This window comes from Pleurodeles waltl, chromosome 1_2 (assembly GCF_031143425.1).
Source record: "Pleurodeles waltl isolate 20211129_DDA chromosome 1_2, aPleWal1.hap1.20221129, whole genome shotgun sequence".
NCBI lineage: Eukaryota > Metazoa > Chordata > Amphibia > Caudata > Salamandridae > Pleurodeles > Pleurodeles waltl.
Genome location: NC_090437.1, coordinates 1,016,452,252 through 1,016,479,094, shown reverse-complemented (window position 1 = coordinate 1,016,479,094; position 26,843 = coordinate 1,016,452,252). Strand labels below are relative to the sequence as shown.

The window sequence follows — 26,843 nt, the reverse complement described above, 5'->3', positions numbered from 1 at the left end:
CAAAGATTATGCAGGACTTGGAAAATTTAGAGGGAACAAATCAAATCCAAGTGTCATACATGGTGAAATTAAGGTCAGGGAAACAACTTGTTACTGCACCAGGGACCTTTGACCCTCAATCACCAGCACCTCTGACACTTGTGTCTCGGGTCACTTTTTTTGTCTTCCCATCCCACTGAATATTGTTGCTACTTCTCCCCATCCATCTTTCTCTATTGCTCCTTGTAAGCCTAAACACTGGTATCGCCATGAGAAGAAGAATCAAGTGACATGGTAAAGGTGCTAGTGTGGCAAGCTGCAGGCAGCGCCAGAGGTGCAGAATCAAACCCATTTTCAGGGAATGGATCAAGTACACCAGGCACTGATTGTTTTATGTATGCTCTTGCAATGCTGCCTGAACCCCGCAGTCTGCTTACACAGCTGTCATAGCTCAGGGATTTGTTGCTCTGTAGAGATGGATACAAGATTGAAGAGTTAGTCTCCAGAACTGAAGACAGTACTCCAGTAGAGAGCTTAAACATGATACGAGTACTGCTATGATATGTTTTTGGCATTTTGTAAGGTGTGTAGTCCGCCATCAGTATGGCCCAGTGGTGCTGTAGGCTGTCTCCAAGTGCCTTGGCATAGCACCATTTTCGATCGCAGTTCTGGGTGTTTTGGCTATTGCATTCTGCTTCATCTCTGGCTGAGGCAGTCATGTACATCAGTGAGCAACCAGTGTATGAATATGGGGTCGGAGTGGCCTCCTGGTGGGCTTCTGTCAATTCCTTATTCATATCGTATGTCAGTACCATGCCCTTGGCCTGGCAAGTAGTGATAGTTTAGGTCTGGTTTTGCCCTAGTATCTCTGAGCTCTGTTGGTATATTCGAGGTATTTTGTCTAATGTGCTCTATTGGCTGTTTGTGTGTGGGCCATGTTAGTGCCAAGTGATAATAACAGCACTGAGGCAACTGACAGTATAGCACGCCTGTGCTGTATTGGGTGTATGCAGGACATTCTGTCTAATGCTTACTGTTGGATGATTGTGTCTCATTTCATGGTGGCAAATGCTTTAGATTTTCAGATGCTCGTAGGCATCTATGTGGCTCAAACAAAGCAAAGAGGGCAACACAGTGCTTTAGGGCATATGTCCTGGATATCTCAGTTGCCATTAAGCATACAGGTAGCGTAAACATACAAGGACAGCAACATGCACTGCAGTGCGGAGATTCCGCCACGAGTGTGGAGACTCCACACTTGTAACTTCACGAGTCATAAGTCCCTTAATGACTCGGGCCTTAAGTGTTTGTACTCCAAACCATCTCCAATTCAAGAACCAGCTGAAGACCACCTCTTTAAAGAAATCTACATCATAATGCAATAACAGTCCATAAATCAGCAACCTCTTAAGCACCTGCTGATTGTATCCTTGCCTTCGACACCGGTACAATGCACCACTGCTTTTTGGCTAGGTCTATGCTATAAAAATGCCACATACTAAAAGAGCGTATCATCTTACATCAAACTAGTGCTTAAATTGAGCTGGTGGTTTCCGGTGCTCTGCACCGTCGCTTAATTCTCAACACCAGCAAGTAGGACAACTAATACCTGCTACCTAAGCCGTTCTTATAGCTTTGGAGGCCTCGAACATTCTGAATTGTCACCCTTGTAGCAGTGTGACTGTTGTGTGGTTACATGTCAGTTGCAGTGCTAGCAGTGGCAATGGGTGGTGCAAGCTACGATGGCCCCCTAGCGAGAGCCCAGATACTTATTCATTTTTACAAATTAAGCACTGCATCAGACCTAGTAATGCAAACGGCAGCCCGAGAAGAACCTGCGCAGAACTTCATAAACTTTTAATTGGCTCAGATTTTGTCACCTTCCCTGAGCTCAGAAAAGCTCATTTTGAGCCCCTCTCGTCTTCCCCACGGCATCCTAAAGCAGATGATCTCCAGTCTGGCAGCTCTTAGTGACGTTATGCATAAAGCACATGGTAGGGTGTGCCCGGAAATGGTTGTCAGGCTACTGCCTGGCAGGAACAAGAATGATCAGGACACTGCTATTTTAACGATCACTCTACAGAAATCCGAAACTGTATTTCTGGCCCATTCCGTGTTGTGAGTATATGAAATAGAATTCAGAGATGCCAGAAATGTTCACTTCCATTTTAAAATAAAAACAGGCACAATTGTGTACACAAACAATAAATGCAGCTAGGTATAGTGAATTATCTGAAACAAGCACATATTCTTGACTGTCACTGCAACCACATACGTCAAGGCAAACCTGCAAATCTAAACATTCTATAGCAGTGTTTTTCTATTCATTTGCCAAGAAAAGTGAGACTTCGCATTTATAGGTATGTCCACTCCTGAATAGTTGCTTGGCTACTGAAAGGTACTCAAACATAACCCGTGTCATAGCCCTTAACAGTGGAGTGCATAAACATGTAAAATGATTCGCACCTTAAGCAGATGAACCATAGATTTGTAATTGTGGTACCTGTTTCATCAGGAGTGCAGGGTGAAGGACTATCTTGAGACAATGTTGTCCAACTCGAATCTTCATCACTGTGAGCCAAACTCTGAATCCTATGTAATGCACAGTCTGTTTTTGCGCCAGTTTTTGGGTGGTCCTTCTTAGTTTCTGGACTGGAAGAGACAGTGGCCACCTGGCCATCGTCAGGACTAGTTGACTTATTGTGTTTTGGAGGGAGATGATCGCCATTGGCAATAACGGCAGTGACCTGGCTGCACCCGAGAGCAACTTTCTCTTCCCTCAAAGCCTCGCCATTGACAACAGTCTGTTCCAAGTCCCTGGTCGATGTCTGGAGGTCTGCATAGTAGTTTAGGAAGCTCTTGGTTCTCCTGGGCTGGGGCAACAAGATATCATTGCTGGAGGAGTCCTGGGGGTGGGGGTCCTTGCCTTCTAGTTTCTCAGAGATAATATTGATGGCAGCAGTGGAGGAACTGATGTTTTTGTTTGGATCCTGCTGAACGAGTTCGGCTGCCTTCCTGAGTTGGTTCTCGCCATTCTTAACTAACTTTATGTTGGAGGACCCATTGGCCAACAGGGGCTGTGCTGCGGGGTCATTCAGTCCCATGGCAGTCTGGATGTTGGTTAAAGCATATTTTTTCCTGCATTTTGGAGGGGTGGTGCTCTTGGTCTCTGTGTGCTTAACGTCTGTGTTTAGCAGTTCATTGTGTGATGAACGTAGGCTTAGGGTATTCGGGGGAGTCACAGCGCTGTTCCGGTTTGCAATATCTGTGGCGCTGTGGCTTGCCATAAACACAGGTGCCAGTGTTTCCACACTGGAGTCAACTAAAAAAAAAAAAGACGAGAGGCATCAGCATGAGAGAACACAGAGAAGGGCCCACTTCTTCTAACAGCACTGATTGGAGAGACAACAGGTTTCACAAACATTATTAGATGGATCAGAAGAGAGAGAATACGAACACAAACTGCTACAAGACTTTTTTTTCCACTTCATGATTACCTCTGTCCATCAAGTTTTTGATTAAAGTAAGACTTAATATAAGACAAATGTCCAAAACAAAATGAAAGGCTCCCAGTTTTTTTGTATTTGTTTTTACATTTCGGTCAATGGATATTTATGTTTTTCTCATCTTACTGGTATTTTTCTTTTATTAGTTAAAAATGTTATGACACAGTTAGTATAGTTCCCCTTTCCTGCAACTGCTAGATGTACATTTGCACTTGGTTGTTTCTAGGGCTTTTGTGTCCTAAGTGGCCATATACAGTAAAACTAGTGAGCTCACCAGAAAAAAAGTTAATTTTTAGTACTTGGTCATGTGCGCATCTGTAACTAGGTAAGCTTCGTCCTAAAACTGTTTAAGGCCCTTTTTCTGGTAATATGCACAGCTGTTGGCTTGGAGTCATGAATTGCAGCAAGATAGGTACTAAAATGATTTAAAACATAAATATACCATAAATACAAACTGTAAAGCAATTGGTTTCCCGTGTCAATAATGTGAGAAGGATGGAGCAGTTTAAGCCATAAACAGAATAACTCCTTTTATATAATTCTTCAACAGATCTATGACTTTGGTGCCAGCACCGAGTAGGTGGTCTGCCCTCCACTCACCTTCCTGACACCGGTTCTCACATCAGAAGTCCCTGTTAATTCTTGAAGCCCTCCACAAAAAGCCACCCATGGCTAACCATGGCCACATTTAGGGTCAGCTTCTCACCAGTGCAGAACAGGAGGTTCCAATGTAGGCCCTGGAGCGCCTGTCAGATCATGCATGATTTTCGGGATATCCACATAAAATAAATGCACACACAATGAAGGTAAATGGAAATCATTTACTTAGTCACTGGTTATCACAAAACCGGCGTGGATCCAGACTTCTTTAGCCAATGCTGAACACCACTGATGAAGACTTTCCTGAAGATTTGTGCTATTGGCTGGCCACTAACTGGCAGATGATGATGAACACAAGAGGTTAACAGCTGTATAGGTACCCATTTTCCATAAACACATTTGGACCTTAGATTTTTCATGTTATAGTCGCAACATAACTTTGCGCATGAGATTTCTCTACATTTTTCTGTCACACATCACGAGTTTCACGTGGCACAAAGCTTGGCCAGGCCACTTATGTGTTAAGTAAAACATTCTGGTCCTGATAGATAAGCCGTGCAGTTTTGAAAGGGCAGAGCTGCTGACTGCAGGTCATTCTGGAGGCAGTCCAAGTTGTAACATCTGCGGACGTCGTACAGGGCGAAGGCGGCACTGCAGTTGCTCGCTGGTCCGCGTACAGGCGGCGTTCGGCGTAAAGGGAGCGCCCAGTTCAGCAAGGAAACTGAGGAGACTCGCTAGGAAGCAGGTACCACAGTGAGGAGAGCGAAAGCATTTAGCACAAGAACGTGACGGAGTACATGAACGGCAGCTTGAACACGGCGAGACGTGAAGAACAGATCTTTAAAAGACTGAAATAACGAGAGTGCTACCTGTTCATATCTTTTCAGGCAGGCACACTCGCGCACAGGGCCTGCCCGCTGTACAAATATTAGCTCACAGTGAAATATTTTCTTTGCTCCTTTCTGGGACTATGGCGGCCTAAATTTAAAGAACAGCCATCGCATGTTCCTTGAGGTGGCTGAATTGCTGCAGAACCTCAGCGGGACCGACCGGCAAGAGGGCAGCCGGGGTCACAGGGCTGACAGAAGAGCACAGCCTCCTCTTTGTGGCAGGCCTGTGTACGGAGGCCTGCAGCAATATGCCACTGAGATGTTACTTCTCAACCTTGAAGAAAATGCTCCCATGGGTCACAGCAAAGATGATTAATGGCACAGGGTAGAGGCTGCAGTCAGGGTTCTCAATACCCCTGCAGAGGGGTCTGTGGGACTGGGAAGGCCGATGGCATTGTAACATCTGCCACACTAAGGTACAACCTGGAGCATTTGAACGTTCTGCACACGCAGCTGAAGAGGCCAAGCTATTAGGCCACTGTAATGACACTTTTTTCCAGTATTCATTTTTCTCAATATGTTCGTAAACTCTCACGGTTGTATTTTTTAATTTGTATTTTTTTTAAAAATAAATATCTATTAGAGTTTTTAAAACAAACATACAGAGATACTAAAATCGAACAGTGGCGTACCTGTATGACACCGTGCCTCACATCAGGCATCTCAAAATAAAGTACAAATTAGACAATTGATCCTCTGGCCTCCCTTCAGCCACAGATGCTTCTCAAATGTTAGCCTGGCCAACATATTTTAAACAATGGACGTGTACTTCCTCCTGAGACCCCCACTCTACCTATAATCATTTCCATGTCTGTTGTAGGATCAACAGGATTGAACGGATCACTACGATTACATAATTCAATCTCCACCTTTGTGAGCGCCCAATGCCCCATGTCTGGGAAGCCATGCAAAGCTTGTCAAACCTTCTGACATGTTATCTCTTACTGATCTCCAAATCATATCACATTTGTTATTTTTCCCTTTGATTCACAGAGGAAGGTTCTTTCTCCCATTGGCTTCCAATAACCAGTTTGGCTGTCCCTAAACCGTGCCTTAGCAAAGAACTGATAGATCTTTGCTAAGGCACGATTTAGGGACAGCCAAACTAGAATCCCATGTCATGTCAAGCTAGGGTGACCACCTGCCACAGAAGTAAAGTCTGCAGCACGGACTGTAAAGATTAAGGGTCAAAATTCAGGACAAAAACTCATGACAAAATATCAACTCTAATTACACATCTGTTTGAGTCAAGCAATAAAATAACAGTAAGTAAACAGACTGCCAACACAAGTGCAAGTCAAACTAGATTTATGTTCTGTGGTTTGTGTAACACTAAGCAGTATTGAGCAAAGTTTCATATGTAACTGGATGTAATCACAGATTAAAAACTAGCAAACAGCTGCAAAATTTGACATTAGTCATGAGACAGTTACCACACAGTTCAATTCACCCATTTAACCATCTACACCTTTTTGGTTAATTTACACACTGTCCTTCCACCCTTCCACACCCCTTTCATTCATCCGGACACTGTGCAACCATCCACCATCTACACTTTCATTCACCCACACTCTCCACCCATTCATCTAGCCATCTTCTCAAATAATGCAGACATCCATTTTCCTAACTACCCATCAACGTAGCTTTTGTCCACACTAAAATGTTTACGGAAATGTTCTTTGTTCACAGACCATTTGAGGCTTGGAGAGCATACTCAGAAGCCTTGACAGAAGTTACCACTCCCTAAAGAGCTTTTACAATGTTTGAAATCATGGGCAGCCCTCAACAATTGAATGAGGACAGCATCAGGGCTGGGGTTTCAATGCGCCTGGTGAGGGTGTGCGTTCCAAACCTTTTTTTAAATTGGTTGGCACCTGTGTGTCTGTCTAGAGCATGGTTTCTTAGGCCGTGGCTAGGTTGCTCCAACAGTCAATGGTCTAATAGGTAATGTCTCCTTCTCATTATGTGGAAAACCAAAGATCAACAGCCTGCATGTCTCTGAGTGACAACAGAAGGACTTTCAGGATGCTGAAACGGAGTATCACCCAAGTGAGAATGGTGTCAGGACTCGCAATTCACTCAGTAATCCACCTATACATTTCTCTCAGTGAGTTACGTGCTCCAGGGATCTGTCTCTAACTTATATGTCAACCATGCCTTAAGTGTGCATGTTCTGTGTCTGATGAAGCTTGTACTGGTCTTCCCTGCTGGATCTGTTCTGTGCTGAATGGAAAATTGTACTTTCTTTCTTCTGTGAAAGAGGAAGTGTGCTTTCCCACTGCCACGCTCCGTCTGTCCTATGAGGAAAGCAAAGCTTGCAATGCTGCTGCACAATGTGTCCGTGTCCTGTGATGGGAAAACCTTGTGTTGCTGCTGTCTTACATGTACCTGCCCTCTGAAAGGGGGGAACACTGTACTGTTTGTGTGCAAGGGGTACCTGCTCTACAAATGGGTGACTCCATTGCTGTGAAACACAAAGGATAAACTGAACACGCCTAATTCTCCCATTTTTACTCTTTTGGGAGAGAGATCCCAGTAAAACCCAATCTTAGCTCACCCACAGAATTTTAATATATGTCTTACAGTTTCAATGAAGGGAGAATGTAAATGCTGACATAAGAGACATACCTCACTCATACTGGGGAACTCACTCGTAGGAGACTGTATAACAAGTGAACAGTAGTACTCTGCGATGCTTCCCAGTGCTAAATAAGGAACTCACTGATGAAAAAAAACACACAAGGTTTGTGAGGATTCATCGTCTATGAGTATATAAATGTTTGGTAATTCCATAAGAGGGGTAGTATATTTATTCTTTGTAGTTTTGTATTCTCATATCTGTATACAGTCAGCGTATATTCAGCATTAGCTCCTCCCCCACCAGCAGCAGTAGCTGCAAAACTTTAAAAATGAAACAATAATAAACTGTGTTTATTATTGTTTCATTTTTAAAGGGGCGGGTCATGGGGAGATGGCAACCAGGGTGGGGAGTGCTGTGCAGTCCCCTCAGTGGGCATGTGTGTTTAGTTGGCCATCTCATGCCGGCCAGACAGACATGCACAGTGAGCTCTCTCCAACCCGGCACTGTGTTGCCAGGTTGAAGAAAGCAGGCATCATCTCCCAGTCTGCCTGGGAGCGCCAAATTAGGGCGGTCGGGCCAATCCTAAGGCTGCTTTCATGCAGCGTTAAGATTGGTCGCAGGGCAGGCAGGTAGCCTGTGCCTGCCTGCAGTGCAGCAAAGAGGAGAAGAGCAGCGGTGCTGAGGTAAGTTTTTTTATTTTTATTTTTTATTGGTTTTGTTTTGTTCCCCCGCCCCTTTGTACCGTAGCCAGTCCTTTAACTCCCCTCTTGTAGATGAGATACATATATTTTGTGTATGTGTGAGAGTCTATATGTATGTATGTCTGATGCACATTCTGCAATTGCCACCTTTGCTTTACTTATTCTGTTTTAGGGAAGGCTGTACTGCATCTGTCAATGTTGTACCATTGTTGTGTTGTGAAACTCGGTATAACATTTTATACTACACAAAAGATAAAATGATTTGCATTGAAAATGTCTGTTTTAATACATGGTGTGAATAAAAGAGTGAGCTCTCATACAACATGTGAGCAGAGTTTTCCATGTAAAGCAAACTGTTTTAAATGGACTAGCAGACTTCTTAACATTTTTAAATGTAGCTGATAAGTGGTTCCATGACATGTGTAACACTTTTGGCCAGTTTTGACATTTTAGCCAACATCATTTCGCCATCTGGGGTTTTTAAACAATACTGAAAGTTTTAGAAGTAAAACTGTAAGCACCACAATGCAACATGCTGTTGGTCGAAACGCCCGGGATGGCTGAATGTGCCGTATGCCATATTGCCACTTGGCTGACTTCTGAAATGTAAAATAAAATTGAGTTCGTGACTTTCTGTTGTCTTAGGACTGGTCTGGCAGACAGCGTAAGCTATTCTTATTGGAAAGACCTACTGTCGGCTTACAATGGGCTCAGATTTGAATGCCCTTTGCTTCTCATTGGCTGACTTTATTGTAATTCATTTACTTCCTTTTTATTCGTCAGCATGTGTGGGATTTACTTCCTCTTCTTGTCCTTCCACTGGAGTATGTACACATTACATGTGCTCTTAGACTGCCAACTTTTGAAGCATTATTTTATTCTTTTCAAGTAAGCACGCCATGAAAGTGCATGTGTTTTCCAGCTGTCTCTCTCATGTACTACTCTTACACCCTTTTGCCATGCTCCCCATCGTTATATCTTACCGGTGTGCTTCTCCCCAACCCCTGTGTTGTGCTCACCCTCATGTGCTTCCCCTTGTTGCTTTCTTCCTTGTGTGCTACTGCAACAGCTCCAAGCTCCTCTTTCTAGACCCTGTGTTTCTCTATTCCCCGCACGCGCCACATTCATCTCTCTTGCCCATTCTGCTTCTCCACACCCTCTTTGTGCTTCTGCCCTCCTGCACTCTGTGTTGCTTCAGCCCCATGTTGCTTAGGCTCCTGTATTGCTTCCTTCCCCATCTGTGTCCTCCGTATTGCTTCTTATCTACCGTGCCTCAAAAAGGAAAAAAAAAATGTTTGAGAAATATGTATTTACCCAACCAACTTGGATTGGAAACCAGAAAGAAAAAAGAGCTCATGTCATTTACCAGGTGCACACGTGTGTTGTGGCGCCTACAAAATGACGCTGATAGACGAGTCATGATGCCTTTTCTTGTTAGCTCACCCCATATGCTGCATTGGGGAAGCTGTATAGCTTCGCTGAAAACCATTGGGATATCCAATAGGTCCCAGAGGCGAGACCTACTGGTTTTGCCAATGCTTGTTTTCTTGTAGGCAGTCAAGGATTAAACAGCCCATTGGGTTACAGGCCAGAGATAACCTTTCAAATGAAAATGGCGTTATATCACTGCTAATAGCCTATCATTAGTTCTCGTGAAGAAACATATGGTGTTCTTTACCAAAACAATTCAAGAAGCAGCAACTGAAACTGTTTAAGAGACAGTATGCTTGCACCCCTCTAGTCCAGCCCATCTTCAGGCTAGAGGTTGTTTGGTGTACTTAATGAGGATCGCCTGTAACACCACTGTGATGTGACCTGCCTTGAAAAGGGGCAACATGCATTGCTGCACTGCAAAGTTTGTGTTTAAAACCACTGAAAAAGTCATCCATAACAGACCACTCATGTTCATGGACAAGGCACTTAAATTCAAGACAATCCATGAAAAATACAGACAGGCGATCACCATAGGTCCAGCATCATTACCACCAGGTCTTCTGTGATAAAGTAGCCCAAAATCCTAAAGATCACTGCTAAAATCTCCTAAAGACCAAACATATGTAGTGTATCACTCACTTGGTGGTCACAACACCTCCAACATTTCAGGATCATGCTAAGGAACATACATCATAGTTTTGCTGGGGCGTAATACCAATCGTATAGTCATTTATAATTGGAGTTTGCTGTCGGTGTTTATTTTTGTGTGCATTCCAGTGGGTATTTTTCAGTGTTGTTTAGTGTTGTGTAGCTATTTAGCTATGTTCTGAGCACGTTGTTTTAGCTAACTAGGCCTCCAGCTGTGCACTTTAACCCGTTTGCATTTTATTCAGCATTGCTTTATTTTTCTAATATTAGCTTCATTTGCGGTGCTGTTTTATTTCTCTCTATCTTATTGTTCTTTCGCCTAGGAAAGCACTGTGTTCTTAGTAGGACATATAATTCACTTTGTGCATTCTCCAAGGCTGCAGTCAGATAGGGTTGCCGACAAACGTGGTATGCTGTGTCTCAAGCATTCTCAGAAAAACACACACTCATACGTGGGGACCATTTCTTAGAATGTCATCTGTTTTATTATAAAACACCCCTTAGTCCCAAACACGTGAGCCAGAGATTCCAGCCAGATGACCACGACTGTATGCGGATTGCTGCAAGCCTCACTACAGCTACCTGTTTAGACGACCGAGCCCTGATCCAGATGGGGACGGTGTCTTTTTAGACTTCAGGCCCTTTCTTCAGGTATGAGGGATGATGTTCTCCCAAGGGGAAACCCGAAGGGCAGATTAGTTTTAGTATGCTGTGCTCATACCTAGGAAAGGTGAGGGACTATAGATCCACTCGCCTGTTTAGACAGCACGGTAGGACTGTTTTAGTGTTTTACATTTTTAGTCACATGCCTGCTCCTATTGTCTTTTATTATTCTTATCATTGCTATGACACAGATATTTTAACAAATGCTTATGTAAATATATTCTGCCTCTGTTGTCTTTGCCTTAGTGAGATCTTGGTAACTGAGAGAACGGGATACGATCCCCTGAGGAGTCTATCTTACCATGAGCTCGGTTGCCACAATCATCTCGGTTAGAGATGGGGTGCTGCTAGTTAGCCGGAAAATCCCGGATTAGTCCGACAGGTGTTACCTGGTGTGGAATTGTACTCAGTACCCACAACCCAGGCGATCCTACCACCCAAATCCAGTAGCCTCATTACCCTAATGAGAACCTATGCAACATTAGTTTCCAGAAAACTAGTGTTTATCAGAGTTTATGCATTTCGATGGCTCAAATATTTGCCCACATTTTACAAAATGCTTTCACAGAAGACATTTGTATTGTAGTGAGAGTACCTCTAACATGAGGTGATCACATCAGAGCTTTCAAGAAGTTATTTTTGAATAAGGTAGCTCATTGTTGTACTTAAACACTGCTCAGTGGGTTATTGTTTTCACACACTGCTGTTTGTGCTGTACCTTACAGAACAGTAGAAGTAGCCCATTGCTTCAACTCGGTTCCACTCTACGATTTGCCATGAGCGTGAGAAAATGTGTGTACGCTATACACTGCAAGTAAAAAATAACGTGCAGAAATAGGAGATCTCCCAAGGTTTCTCTGGTCACAATCTAATCAATTATTATTGAAGTGTTGTGTTTAATTGGATGACGCCTTTGTTTCTAGTTTATTTTCCTGCTACTATGCTTTGTATGTTAGAATTACTGATGCCACTACTTGCTTGAAACAGATATTGGGCTTGTAAAATATAATTGACGAGATGCATGTGTTCCATTTCTTCCATTACAGTTGATCATGTATCCAGATCAAGATGCAGGTGCTAGACAGAGAGCAGGCTTGATCTTTGCAAACACACACATTACATAGGTCAATCTACAGGGCTATCATGATCATTTCACATATTTTGTGTTGATGTAGACTTGCCCGTTTTGATCTTTTGTTGATATTTTGCTACAGATTATTCTTTTAAGAGAACTTAGCATAGTGAGTGTATTGTGAATATTTCTGGCTTGACTCTTCACCGACAGTAGCCCAGTTGTCAGTGTGTTCTTTTTATTTTACACACTCTCAAGTTACAATGTCCACTGGGATCGGTGTCAATAATACAGCATATTAGAAATCTAGTGTTTATGGGAACAACTGAACAGCCACATTTGACCACGGCAACAAAGCCTAAAGTATCCTGCTGGTACAGGACCACTTCACTGCAAATGTTTCATGTTTGCATTCTATGTATTATAATTTCTAATGGCTTAAGTGTTTGTAGCGCAGTCCAGAACACATCATCTGGTTCTGAAGTTCCTACTATCCAGCTATCATTTAAAACAAGGCAGATATTCCATGTGTCAGTCAGCGTATCAGGCCTTCCCTCAGACTGTATACCCAGCAGCGCCTGAGGTTTCCTGTGTCTCAGTAGCAAATGACCCTTATATTGGGTCTATCTTCCATCTCACAATGTTAGCACAGCCTAGCCTCTGGATATCTTCTCAGTCACACCCACACTGTGAAGTCTGGTAAGTCAAGGCAGCACTTCAGCAGAGGAGTGACAGGCTTCTTACCAGCAAGAAGCTCAGCTCTAGTAGAAGGTACAGCCCCTCAAGCCAGCATGATACTCATGTTGCACCACACATTACAACTTTTGCAGCCTGTATACTGCTTCACGGCAAGCTTATTCTAGTCCTTGGCCCTGCTGTGTGCTCACAGTGAACCTCTGTGGTCCTCATTATCTTACTCTCCAACCACTTTGCTTTAAGAATCTCTTTGCTGCATTAGCTTTCAACAGCAGGTGGCTTTTCCTGTAAGTGCCAGGTAAGGAGAGTATTTCTTGTATTTGAAGCCGACTCTCTTCAAATTATTTTGCTATTTTTGTTAATACTGCTTCATCCCCCCAACACTATTACACTTTGCCAACAAGGTCTATCTTATCTACGAGACATACCAGCAAAAAGTATGCAAATAGCTTCCACAGTTCTATACCCTTACACGGGATGGGCCGCTTTAGTTCCAGGCTCCCGTTCATTGGGGAAAAAATGGTTAACCCTTAACTCTTCCCTGTGAACGCGCCTAACAGGAGGCAGCTTCAGCAGGAGATGTTGCTGTGTAAAGTGATCAGATGTCTTTAATAAATGTGTGTAGGTTTCTTTAATGTACATGCCAATCTTCACTTAGTATGGTGCTGTTGTGCTATTATTAACCATCATAACGTTTAGGTTCCCACACCCGATATCTTTAAGACTGCACATATGAAGTTCACAATAGCTTTATTATATTAAATGGACCAGAGACCTTTGTTGCAAATATAACATTTCAGCTTTTTTTTAATCATTACTGAGGTATGTTTGGAACAGTCAGAAAAAGAGGTAACAAGAAAACAAGTCATCCTTTGGCTACCCCCTTGTGTTGTAACAGGCAGATAATCCTTGTTCAACATTACTAATTTCTAACCAGTGTCATTTTTTCAAAGTATATTATAGGGGGTCAATAAGGTAAGAAGTTAAAACGCCAGACCAAATAGATGGCATTAGACATTACTTTAAGTACAAATAAAACTCTGTTCAGATTTGACAGAAGTCTCCATTTACTTGCAACTAGGGAAACAAAGTGAGGCCTTACAAGACTTGCCCCACAACAATCGTATTTATTTAGGTCTTTTAGCACTGAGCAGACCAGTGCAGGTGTTGGATAAAATATGTTTTCTGTGCCTTTTTCTGATAGGAGATACAGGTATCTGTTATATACAAGTGGTTATAAGCACTAACGGGGAATGCACTTGGAAGATAGGGCAATGATGTTATCTAATATCGAAATTTCAATATTTTCCAGTTTCACGTGAAAAGTACATTTTGGTCCATTGCTTTTTCCAACAGAAATCGGTTGAAACCCAAATACAGAAACCCTAATTATAATGAACTTCTTTGTTTTGAGAGCTAGTCGCTGAGTGGTATTCCAGACACCCACAGCATGAGGTCTCCCAGTGTATCCCCAAGATCTGGTTTCCAGGAAGATGTTCCCAGTTTAATTTATGTGCCCATGTATAATGTTGTTGTGAACCTACCAGTTATGCAAAAAGCCTGGAAACCGCACCTCTGGAACCAGAGAAAAAGGAGAAGTGGTTCCCAAAACTTGTTTTCTCTCTAGTTTCTGCTGTTGTCAGATTTTGTTGTAAAATCCAACCCTGAAACTGCCAGTAATGTAGTCTATGCTCTTCTCCTAGTCAAAAGTCTTGCTTGCAAGTGTTGAAAAATGCAATAGTATCCTCGGTAAACATTTCTGTTATCACTTTACACCATCCCCATTGCCAGCTCTCGAAAGCTTTCACAACCATCGTTAGGAGTAAGTCGGAGTTACAAGGAATTACTGGCTGAGGAAAATGAAAGGTAGTTAGCCCCCCTCTATGTCTGTGTTATAATGTTGTAATTTGTAAAATTATTGTTAGTTTGCTGGAGACCGCTAGCAAAAGGAGATGATACTAGGGTGGCCATTACAGCCCTGGCGGACGGTGTTAAAGCGGTGGTAAGACCGCAAACAGGCCGGCGGAAAAAAAATTGAATTATGACTGCGGCGGTTACCGCCGCGGTCATCTGCCACTTCACCATTCCAACCGCCATGGCGGTGAAGACTGCTGGGCTGGAGATTGCGGTCTCCAGCCCGTCAGTGGTCACTAGACCACCGACGGTATCAGGACCCTGCATACCGCCATGGATCTCGGGTGGATGGGAACCGCCATGAGATCCATGGCTGTAGGCACTATCAGTGCCAGGGAATTCCCTCCCTGGCACTGATAGGGCCCCCCCCCCATCCCCGCTACCCTCCACGAATCCTCCCCCCACACCGCCCACTACCCCCCAAAGGTGGCACAACCCCCCGCCCCACCCCAACCCCGAACATGCACACACCCCCAACATGCACATATACATACCCCTACACGCACACACCCCCAACATGCACATATACACACCCCTACACGCACACATACACCCCAACACATACCCGCACACATACAGACATGCACACTGTCCGGCACGCACACATTTCCCATACACACAGCACCCCCCACACGCACACACTCACTCACCCCCTCTACACTCTCACACCCCCATGCACGCACACAACACACAACGCCCCCCCCATCCCCTTCCCTAACGGACGATCAACTTACCGTGTCTGTTGATCCTCCGGGAGGGGACTGGATCCATGGGGGCAGCTCCGCCACCAGCACACCGTCACCAGAACACTGCCACACCAAATCATGGGACGCGATTCAGTGGGCGGTGTTCTTTTGACGTGGCGGTGGAGGTTGAGCAACTTCCACTTTCCCGCCATCCGCCAGTATGGCTTCTGGCGGCTTTCCGTACGAAAAAGGACGGCGGGCTGGCAGCGGTCATAATACGCGGCGCGGAAGACCGCCACCACTGGCAGTCTTCAGCGCGGCGGTACCTCAGCGGTCTTGCGAAAAGACCGCCCAGGTCGTAATGACCCCCTAGATGTTTCACTGCAACAATATAGGATGTGATAGCTAATATTTGAGGATTAACCGGTCAACCATTGTGACTCACAATATAATCTGAATGTTTATGTTTACTTAAGTTGGGGCAAATGGAGTGATTTTTAAAACATTTTTTTTTGTTTTTCCCTTCATATACACAGAACATATCATGACATTGTAGCTGCATCGTGAAGACAAAAAAAAAAAAGAAAAAGTAAAGAAAACAACATAACCTTCTAGTACAATATAAATAGCAGGTCTGGTCCTATGGTATGAGCCGTAGGTAGAGAGACTAATTTTGTATCAGAGTCATGGTGCACTAATTATTGCTTCATGCGCTGCCTTGTCAGGTGGGCGCATCTAGAGCCAAGACATTAAGATTAATTCTTCAGGGTAATATTTCATATCTAAGATGGTCTAGTGTCATCTCTAAAGTTAACTTGAATAAAAAAACAGTTCATCCCACATGGAAGCGAGGGGGTGTTTTCGGAGTCCTTATGTTTCCCCTTGTGGCAGGGATATGGATTCTACATCCATCCAGTGAACATCTGTGACATGCTACTGGGTTGGGCCTGATAGAGATGGGACCTTACATCTCATTAAAATGGAGTAGGGGCAAATCTAGTAATCTGCTTGTCACCTTACCAGATTCTGGGCACTTCTAAAGTCCCAGTGTACAGCACTGTAAGCAGTTTAATTTGCAACGGCCAACGATTCTTTCCGAAAGTCTGAACTACTGGCCAGTCACAAAGCATTTGCTTTATGTTTGCATTGGAAATGTAGCAGCAAAGGCAGTTTTAAGTAGCATTAGAGTAAATTTTGCTGAGCGGTGCCCAGGTCAGATAAGCTTGATGTAATACATTGATTGGGCTGGTTATGTTGTGCCCCATTCTTTAATTGAGTTAATGGATAGCCAATATAAATATACCACTTTTGGCGGAGTTCAGGTAAAGGGGTCACAGACTGATTTGGAATGGCTCTGGCCAACAAGAGATTGGTCTCTGACCAAACCCAACATGAACACTGCTCGAAGCAGCGGGTGAGTGGGTGGGCTGGGGAGAGTCCAACTCTGCAACAAGTTGTCTGTGTATTAAGTCTGTCCTGCGGGAGACCAGTTTGTTCCAACAGTGTCAAAAAGCACCAGAGCTCCATTATGAATGCAATGTTACAACATGTCAATCAATTTACAGCAAGTTAAGCTCTTGTTTCTAATGATATGTTACTGTAGAACAGACATTTTTGCCAGGATGGCATATAATTATGTTGAGGATAGACAGTAAAGGTACAGTGCTTATGCTCTGTAACTTAACTGTAGGTACGTCTCAATCATCTACTCATACATTCCTACTTCCTCGGTAATGTAAGGGAAAACCATCCTAACAGCACACACCTGATTTGAATAGAGGTGTAAATGTGGGACAAGATGGCCACAGCACACAGAATGTAATGTCCAACAGTATAGCAAGAATAAATATTCCTGGTCTCGTATTGCAGGTTGGAGGAAGTATGAAAGCGAAGAGAGTCTTGAGTGTTTTATGCCGATGGTATCTTTATTTGTAGGTGTTAGAGATCACTGTGTCATCATGAAGATACAGCCAACACGTGTTTCGTCACACAGGTGACTTCATCAAGGCTTAAATAGTAGTAAACCTGCCAGTAGTATGGCTGCCCAAGCAGCTGCAGGTGCGTATGGTAAGGAGCACGTGTAGTAAAACAGGTATACAAGGCCCTGGTAAGCTTGTAATCATGACCTGTAAGTAAGAGTAGCAGCGACCTTCCCGTAGTCTCGATAGCGAGTAATGGTCCACCATTACGAGACCAGGAATATTTATTCTTGCTATACTGTTGGACATTACATTCTGTGTGCTGTGGCCATCTTGTCCCATTTTTGTCGCAGGGTACTCCTAGTACCCGTTTTGGTGCCTACTGGGTAGTAAGGCACTGGGCCAGTTTGCACCAGACTTTTCATTATACCTCTCTACTTGGTAAAAATTATTTGTTTACTGCCTAGAGGTGCGGCGCCTTTTCACCCGTACTACCCTTATGTCTCTCTTTCTTAAGAGGTGTAAATGTGTTGCTCTGTGTATTATGCTGGGTGTACAAGGTCCAGAGCAGCTAAAAGTCTAACCATGAGAAGAAGAGTGAGTTAAGGAGAACAGAGAGATAGGTTGGCCCAAGGGAAAGTTGGTAGTAAGGGGGGGGAGTTTGAGCTGAAAAAACAGGAAACTCTACAGAAAGAGGGAATTTGTTCACATAGTTTTTATATTGTGCATGTCTGCTGATTACTGGATCCCTTAGAGATTTTAGTTATAGACACAGGTGTTGGCGGTTATGGTCTGAGGTCAACCTTTGAGTCTCAAGTGTGGCCCAGCTACAGTCTATTCAATAACTTCAAGAGGGAATCTCAAACCTATGGCACATGCAAATTGAGCAATATAACAGCGGCGGAGAAGATCTGGCAGGTTCTGCACTTTATACTGTAAGAGAAAGTCTGCAATGACAATTCCTATTTACCATGCAATATTTTCTATGTCATAGTGCTTTAATTTACAGTGCACTCAAATGATCCATGTAATCATTTCTGGTCATATGTTTTTATGAAAACAAAAAGCTGATTATAGGATTGGAAATCTCAAATCCTTATTTGTAAAATAAGGAACAATGGAGCTTGGTGAACCTAAATGACACAAGAGGCAACCCACCAGTATGTTATAGAAAATATATGGCAGAAAACATATGGCAGGGGATCCACTATTTGGCTAGATTTCCATTTGTGCTCATGAGGATTTTATGGAACTCTAACAGTACAGACTCCCATGCACTACTTTGTTGATTAGAGCCTCGATGTTCAATGCTGGACACAAAATCATTTGGCGAACACTACAGATTACAAGGGGACAGGTTTGCAGTGCCACATAAAAGCCTCTGTTTTCACAGTGGTTCATTGTGTAAAGGAGTGTGGCAGTCCTGCTGCACAATCTTATGTTGGAACCCAGGGTCCTGGATGGTGCACTACCTATGGATTGAAGTATACAAAAAAGTGATGGATGGAATGCTTGAATTAATCTCAGCCACTGATAATTATGAGGGCCGCATCTCAGTCCATCGTTATTTTGCACACCATGCCACTTTCACTTTGGACAAAGCCATATGCAAATCAGTCTTGACTCTGATCCAATGGGAATAGACCTGCTTGAACTGCCAGGCCAGGTCCTCCATGAACTGAAACACAAGCAACCAAGAAATGGGTTCACCTTTGTTAAGGCTCATCAGCCTTAAAAAAGGCGAAACCTTGTTTCCACTGACACAGTGTGAACAGACCTACGCCCAGGATGAGATGGATTGCTACTCCAAGCGATTGCCAGTGTTAGACATATTGCAAGCTTACTCCCATTACCTTTTGTGTGTTCACTATCTATGGACAGCTGTCACATTTGAAGGAATTTTGAATGATCAGTCTGATTATAACAGCAGTGTACCACGGTCTTCACCTTCATAAACAAAGTAGAGGTTGTCCCTCCTTTAGTGTTATGTTTATCCCATTTTGATGCATGAGCACTTTGTATTTTTTCTGCTTTCTGCTTCATGCACTTTGAGTTAAAACATCTCTTTTTCTGCTACAGAATCATCTAGGCACAGCCAGACCTGAACTTTATTTATACAGTGCAAAACCAGCGACAAATTAATACAGTGCTGTTAAAAATGGGGTGATCGACATACATGATAATAAACACAAATAATAGAGCACACTCAATGGGGCTGGACACCACACATACAATCTTCGTCTAGGAAACAACACACAACACTGAGATCATATCAGACAGAACAGCACCACCCACACACCTAGTACAGCTTTGCTGTCCCACATGAGTGGGTTTCACAGAGCTTATAACAGTAATAAAACAAACAAGCAGTTGCAATGTAATAGGTCTTGCATTTTCTTGAGTTAGAGCCATGGGCATTGTAAATTCAGAACTGGACTTTTCTTTGCACATAAATTGGTCTACCTTGTCTCATAATTTTGTCTTTTCCTGCCATGTTTTGGTGATTACATGCAAATTGAGCAATATAACAGCGGCGGAGAAGATCTGGCAGGTTCTGCACTTTATACTGTAAGAGAAAGTCTGCAATGACAATTCCTATTTACCATGCAATATTTTCTATGTCATAGTGCTTTAATTTACAGTGCACTCACTGACATCAGAAATCACAAGCCCTTGAGGAGAGACGAGAAGATGACTGCACTACCTCGAGCCGTGTAAACATCTGAACAGAAATTGGAACATAAGGCTGGAAACGTATTTTCTTTTTATGTTAACAGAAAGAAAAGTCTTGCAAGCATTCTTGCCTCACATTTAAACAAAGCTCTAATGAAGTTAAGAAGAGCAGAGCAGCCTGAAAAGATTTATGGCCCGATAAAGGAGATAATGCTCTGTACGCGGATGTCGTGAGGGCTGTAAGGGAGGGGCCCTGGAGAGAGAGACTCCAGATGCAAGGCTTTGCATGTTTCACATCATTGCTTCTAGGGTTAGCTACATTCTACAAGAAAGAGCATATTGCAGTGTTCGTGAGTAGTGAGCTAAGCCTTTAGGAACCATGTTTTCATTTATAAAATGAGCTTATTTTAATGTTAGATAAACACGTGCAAAACAACTACAGAGGAATTAACATGCTTAAGCACCAAAGAATTTCTCTTGAAGTGCAGGCGCTGGGCTGTACTGGAAGAACATTAATCATCAGACACTGATCAGTTGTAAAATAACAGGGAAAAAAAACAAAGCCTAGGAGCTTCCCTTCATTAAAGATTTAACAGTGGATCAAATGTTCCAGGAACCAAAGATAAACGAGAACAGCACTGGAATAAAGCCAAAACAAATGCCAACGGCATAGGAGGAGGTGGAAGGACTGGAATGCTGCAATACAATGCAGGCAACTACCAGCCTAAAACACCCACAGTGAAAAGGGAGCAACAAAGAAGTAACAAAAGTAGTCCATAACAGCAATAGATAAAGAAACCAAAGTGGAAAAACACAGTAGTTGGTCACTGCTCTGAAACAGAAAAAGGAAGGACTAGCGAGCAAGAATTTTTAAAGGACACTGCAGCCAACAAATGAAATCGCTTTAAGCCATAAGAAGTATACTAAAAGTATACAAGAGGTCGAACTCTTACACTCGACCTAAAAAACAGCCTCCAATAAAACATATTAAAGAGAAAAACGCGCGCACGTACAAAACAACACAGAAGCACCATATACCTGAATGATCTCACAATTGCACCCCGCTCTTCACATACAATATACCACTCAAAAAAATAACACACCACACCAACAAATACTCTACTATATGTTAAAGGGGTTAGTGTACTGTGGACCTTAACAAGGCACCACACTCTTAATTATCTCAAACATATACTTCAAACTAGGCAATGTCCATACCAATATTCCCATATGGCATGTACTTGAATTGGTAAAGACCTCCGGCTAAACACCGGACACACACACACGCACACCAAACACTACTAACTACATTGACACACATACTACCAAACATACGTACCTGCACTACTGATTAACTCATAAACCTAAAATCAGCCTCTGGTCTGTGATAGAGTTCTCGTGACCAGGGCAGGAATGTGGCAAAATTCTAACAAGTCTGGACATCATTATATTAATGGCATTATGTGAGATCTAAAAATATTTATGATATAACATAATATGTATTATTTAGGTGTTATGTATGGCTGCATAGAGAGCTTCTATAGTTCATGTCAGTTTCTAAATATCATAAGTCACTACTATACCAGATAATAAACTCGTTACCCACTGTTGTGATGTCCCAAAGGGCTTCCAGGCCAAGGCAACAGGGCTCTCTGACAGCCTGTCATCACAGCTCGGCTTGTTGGCTTTAAATGAAAGCGGAAAGAACAGCTGCAGGAGGTGGGGAAAGAAGGCAGGGAATTTGGTCCGGTTGGTTAGGGATTACAGATAAGGCATTATTTTCTTTTTCAAATGTGACAGGGAGGAGAGGCCGTGTCATGCATGGCTCCCCATTTCTTCTTTGCCACTGTGTAGCAGTTGAAAGCACAGGAAGATGATGTTGGGGCCATAAATAACATAAAATTATAGACGGATGATTTGGGGGCAATATATAATAAATTAATAGATAGGTAAATAATGAATAAAGGGTATGATTTTTACCTCGAGGCTATGAGTGATATCACTGATAAACTGAGCTTCACTATCATTGTCTATTTGATGACACTCAGAACCCCTCAGAGAAACACATCTCCATTATATTATTCATTGTTGGCCCTCTGCAATTCTGCACATTTAGGAATTTTGTAAAGCACTGCCATGGCCATGGAACTTCAATAAATATGATCAAGGATAAGAAAGTCCAAACAAAAGCAAGGAGCATCACTCCTACTCGACTTTTAACTATTGCTGTTCCTGTCATTTTAAGTGCTCATATAAATGGCAGGTCTGTCTTCAAAGGCTTTTGGAATCAGCGCAGGTAAGGCTTTGCTGTTTGCCTATGGGTACAGGTTTTTTAAAGCTAATACTCAATAGAAACCCATGTTCACCTCTTCTGACTTCATCACAGAAGACTGACACCTTCTGAGATATCAACGTTTTCCATTATGATATGATATGGTTTTAACCCCCTTACGATAGGAACATTTGGACCACTCCGTACATCCTTTGGAAGCGCAAATTTTTCCCAGTGTCCCATTACCACGGGAATGACCCTGGCATCATAAGGCAACTTCGTTTTCTCCTGACACTTTTTTCTCTCCATCTATTTATCAGTTACCAACACAGTACACTAACTTTTGATCACATCATCCAAGCAGGTGAAAGGCATAATCCAGGCTTCCTCACCTTGAAGAACTCAAACAGGTACCGCCAGTGGTGGAGTGAGAACACATTCAGTAAAGTATCAGCTTCCAATCATTCCATGCCTTTCCATTGGTTCTAACTCACAGTACACCTTTTTTCAGAGTTGTATTGAAACATTCCACTGCCCCACTTGTCTCTGGATGGCAGAAATGCACTCCTTTTGTGCTCAATCCTCCAAGCTACTAGAAACTATTCCACTTCTTTCAAACAGAATTGCATCCCATTATCTGAAAGCAGATCCTAAGAGAGACCCTCCATCTGACAAATGTCCTTGAGATACTAATGACTCCCTTTGCAGCTGATGCCTGCCACACTCTTAACCTTTGTCCATTGGAGAACACACCCACTAACAGAAAAAGGTACGGTAATGCATGTTTTCCTTGAGGCAACTCCACCAAATAGATGGCAACCTCTCCCCATGCAGGTGCTGGCAGTTTTCCATTAACAGAGGGTACATTTTCAAAAAAAGTGTCACTATTTCAGCACTCAACACAATCGCGGACAAACCTGTTAGAAATAGGGTCTCTGGTTGGCAGTCAGTGTGCACTCTGCCCAAGCAGGGACCCTCATTCTAGTCAGTGTAAGGAGATACACACCCCTCGCTATCCTGACTAGAATGTTCACCCCCATGGTAGCTTGGCATAAGCAGTCAGGCTGATCTCAGAAGCAATGTGTAAAGTATTTGTATCAAACACACAGTAATACAGTGGAAACACCACAAAAGGACTCCACACCAGTTTAGACAAAATAGCCAATACTTATCTGAATCAAACAAGACCAAAACAACAAAAAATGCACCATACAAAAGCAAAGATATGAATGTTTAAAGTAAAAAGTGTCTTAATCCATAGAAATGAATGGATTTGTTGTTTCAGCACAAAGTACCTGGTATGCGTCAAAAATAAAGCCGCACAGGCGAGCGTATGTCAGAAAAGCTAGCGATGCGTTGATTCTTTACTCGCAAGTGAGGCTGTGCATCGATTCTTTCTCCGCAGGGCAAACGCTGCATTGAGGTTTTCCTCACAGGGAAGAGATGCATCAATTTCCAGACAAGAAGCATCAGGTCTGCGTGGTGATGTTGCAGGTTTTGACACCCAGGGACGAAGCGTGGAAAATCCAGACGCACAGCAGCGATGAATCCACGCTAAGCTGGTGATGCGTAGAATTCACCAGCGCTGCGCTGATTTTTCAGCTGCGGTGCAGGCATTGCGTCAATTTATCTGCTGCTCGGCTCCGGTGCGTGGATTTTCACCTTGGGTTCACCAGCTTCTCTTTTACAGGGCCCAGGGCCTGGATGTAGCACCACTTGGCAGGGTAGGGGTCTCAGCAAGAGAGCCCAGGTGCAGGTAAATGAAGTATTTGATGGCCCTGAGGCTTCAGAATCTGGGGCAATCTGAGGCCAAGCATTTGGAGAATCTTCACAAGCAGGATACATAGCAAAGTCCAGTCTTTGTCCTCTTTAGGGCAGAAGCAGCAACTGCAGGCCTGCTCAGCAAAGCACACACAGCAAAGTGCCAGTACTCCTCGTCCAACTAATCTACTTGACAGAGGTTCCTCTTCATCCAGAGGTATTCTGAAAGTCTGGGATTTAGGGTCCACTACTTACAATCCTTTCTGCCTCTGAAGTAGGCAAACTTGAAAGGAAAGTCTCTGCTGTTCACAAGTTCCTGCCTTGCCCAGGCCTGGCCCCAGACACACTCCAGGGGGTTGGAGCCTGAATTGTGGGAGGACACAGGCACAGCCCTTTCAGGTGCAGGTGTCCGCTCCTCCTTCCCTATTCTAGCCCAGGAGACTCATCAGGATATGCATGAAACGCCACAGCTCTCTGTGTGTCACTGTCTAGAGGGAATTCAGAACCAGTCCAAATGTCAGTCTGACCCAGACGTGGATTCCACAGGGAGACAGACGAACAGAATGGTCAAGCAACAAAATGGCCACTTTCAAACAGGGGCATTTTCAAACAGACAATTTGGAAACCAACTCTACCAAAAGATGTATTTTTAAGTTAGGAGTCAGGAGACCCCAAACTCCATATCTGCTCCCAATGGGAAACTGCACTTAAAAGATATTGGAAGGCAGTTCCCATGTTAACCTATGGGAGAGATAAGCCTTCCAATAGTGAAAAACGAATTTGGCAGTATTTCACTATCAGGATAAAAACACACCAGTACATCTCTTAATACACTTCATCCTGCCCCAGGGGCTACTTAGGCCCTACCTTCAGGATGACTTACATCTGGTAAAACGGAAGGTTTGGGCCTGGCATGTGGGTACACTTGTCAGATTGAACTGGCAGTGCAAAACTGCACACTCAAACACTGCAGTGGCAGGTCTGAGACATGTTTACATGTGTGTGCCGCAATCAGTGCTGCAGGCCCACTAGTAGCATTCGATTTACAGGTCCTGGGCCCCTCTAGTGCACTTTACTAGGGACTTACTAGTAAATCAGATATACCAATAATGAATAAACCAATCACCAATTAAATTTAGACAGAGAGCATATACACTTTAGCACTGCTTAGCAGTGGTAAAGTGCTCAGAGTCCTAAAGCCAACAATAAATGGTCAGAAAAAATAGGAGGAAGAAGGCAAAAGGTTTTGGGATGACCCTGCAAAAAGGGCCAGGTCCAACAAAACCTTTTGATCATCATGTCCATTCCAGGCCATAAGACGCCTTGTCAAATCTATTCTTTCATCTTCACCATGCCTCAGTGTTTTATGTGACTCCGAGTCACCAGTGTTTCTCTTAAACTGTGTAGAGGATTCTGGATTCATTTTGTACCTCTAAAATCAAAACTACCCCTTTCATCAAGTTCTCCTTTCACACTCCAAAATGGATTAACTGCTCTTCATTCTCCTTTTTGGCATTCCAGTCTCCTTTAAGCGTTTTCAAACCCTACTGCATGCGGGCATCTTTGTTCATCTCCTCTTTCCACATCTCCTCAGTCACAATCTCATCGAAGATGGTACAAATGTTTCTGCACTCCTCACACTGCACATTCATGCCTGTCCCTTTCCCTGATTCTTCTGCCACGAATCTGGAAACACAGTCTGCCACCAAATTCAGGAACCCAGGTCGACCACCCAACATCCGATTCTAAAAGAGACTGCATCAAGAACGTTGGACATAGGAATCTTGCAGAGGGGTTTACTGTCTGTTCTGATAGAAATTGTGATTTGTTTTTCTCTAAACCGTTCACCATGGTCTTATTAAGCCTCTGAAAAATGGAACAGGCAGACACTAATCTAAAAGGCGTGCACAAAAATGTGGTGCTGCGCAGATATCAAATCCAATGTGCGGAAAACCTAGTCATCTTTAAGAGCAGATAGTAAATCAGAGATACTGGGTATGAGATATAGGTCTACAATCATTTCCCGGTTGAGGGCTCTAAAGTCTATGCAACTCATTGCTGTTATTTTTTTATTTTTTGGCCAGGCCTATGGGTGCTTACCACTCAGTGGCTTCCACCAGCGTGATTATTCCCAAAGTGGCAAGTTTCGCAACGTCCTCCTTCCCCTGCATCTGCACCCTCAATGGCAACCTCCTTACTTTAAACCCCATAGGAATAAACATCCGCTTTCAACTTAATAAGGTGCGAGGTGGACCTCAGACACTCCAGCCCTTCAAGGAACAGACAGACAAATTCACTTACCACATCCAGATGGCTATCCATTACCTCATGAACCTGAACATGTGGAAAGGCATTTGTATCAAGATATACAACTAAGTCTTTTTGTTGGAGTCACCCAAGTATGTTATCACCTTTCACAGGGACACAAACCTTTGCAATTGTCATTCTTTTTTTTTTCTTAAACATGATAGTACCTACAAAGTGACCCAACATGTTAATCATCTGAATCCTACGCCCTCCGTGGCAAATAACCATGGCTTTCAATATCACACATTCTCAATATTACTCCTTATGGTCTTCTCAAGGATTATGGATAACCTTGAACAAGTCACCCATCATCAAATGGCTTTAACATTTGTGTCCACAAGTTCAGAAGGGTTCCCTCTTCCAGACTACACAACTGCATTACCTCTTCAGCACATACCTCCTTCACTATGTTCACTATAGATCTATCCTTAATGATGGGTGCTGAACAGAAACATTTCATGAAATAACCTTTATGCCACAGGTATTGCACACTGCCTTCTGAGACGGGTAATCTTTAAAACTAGGCGACCGGATTGCCTAC

The 26,843-nt window shown here is 43.3% G+C and overlaps 1 protein-coding gene across 8 annotated transcripts in view; it reads right to left on the bottom strand.

The window, feature by feature from the left end:
* Window positions 1-26,843, bottom strand: part of APBB2 (amyloid beta precursor protein binding family B member 2) — a 940,970-nt gene that overhangs the window by 531,331 nt on the left and 382,796 nt on the right. For all 8 annotated transcript variants that reach the window (XM_069201881.1, XM_069201876.1, XM_069201871.1 and 5 more), the window contains one exon: window positions 2,483-3,301. In XM_069201881.1, coding sequence (XP_069057982.1) covers window positions 2,483-3,301 — 819 coding nt within the window. The remainder of the gene's footprint in view (window positions 1-2,482; window positions 3,302-26,843) is intronic.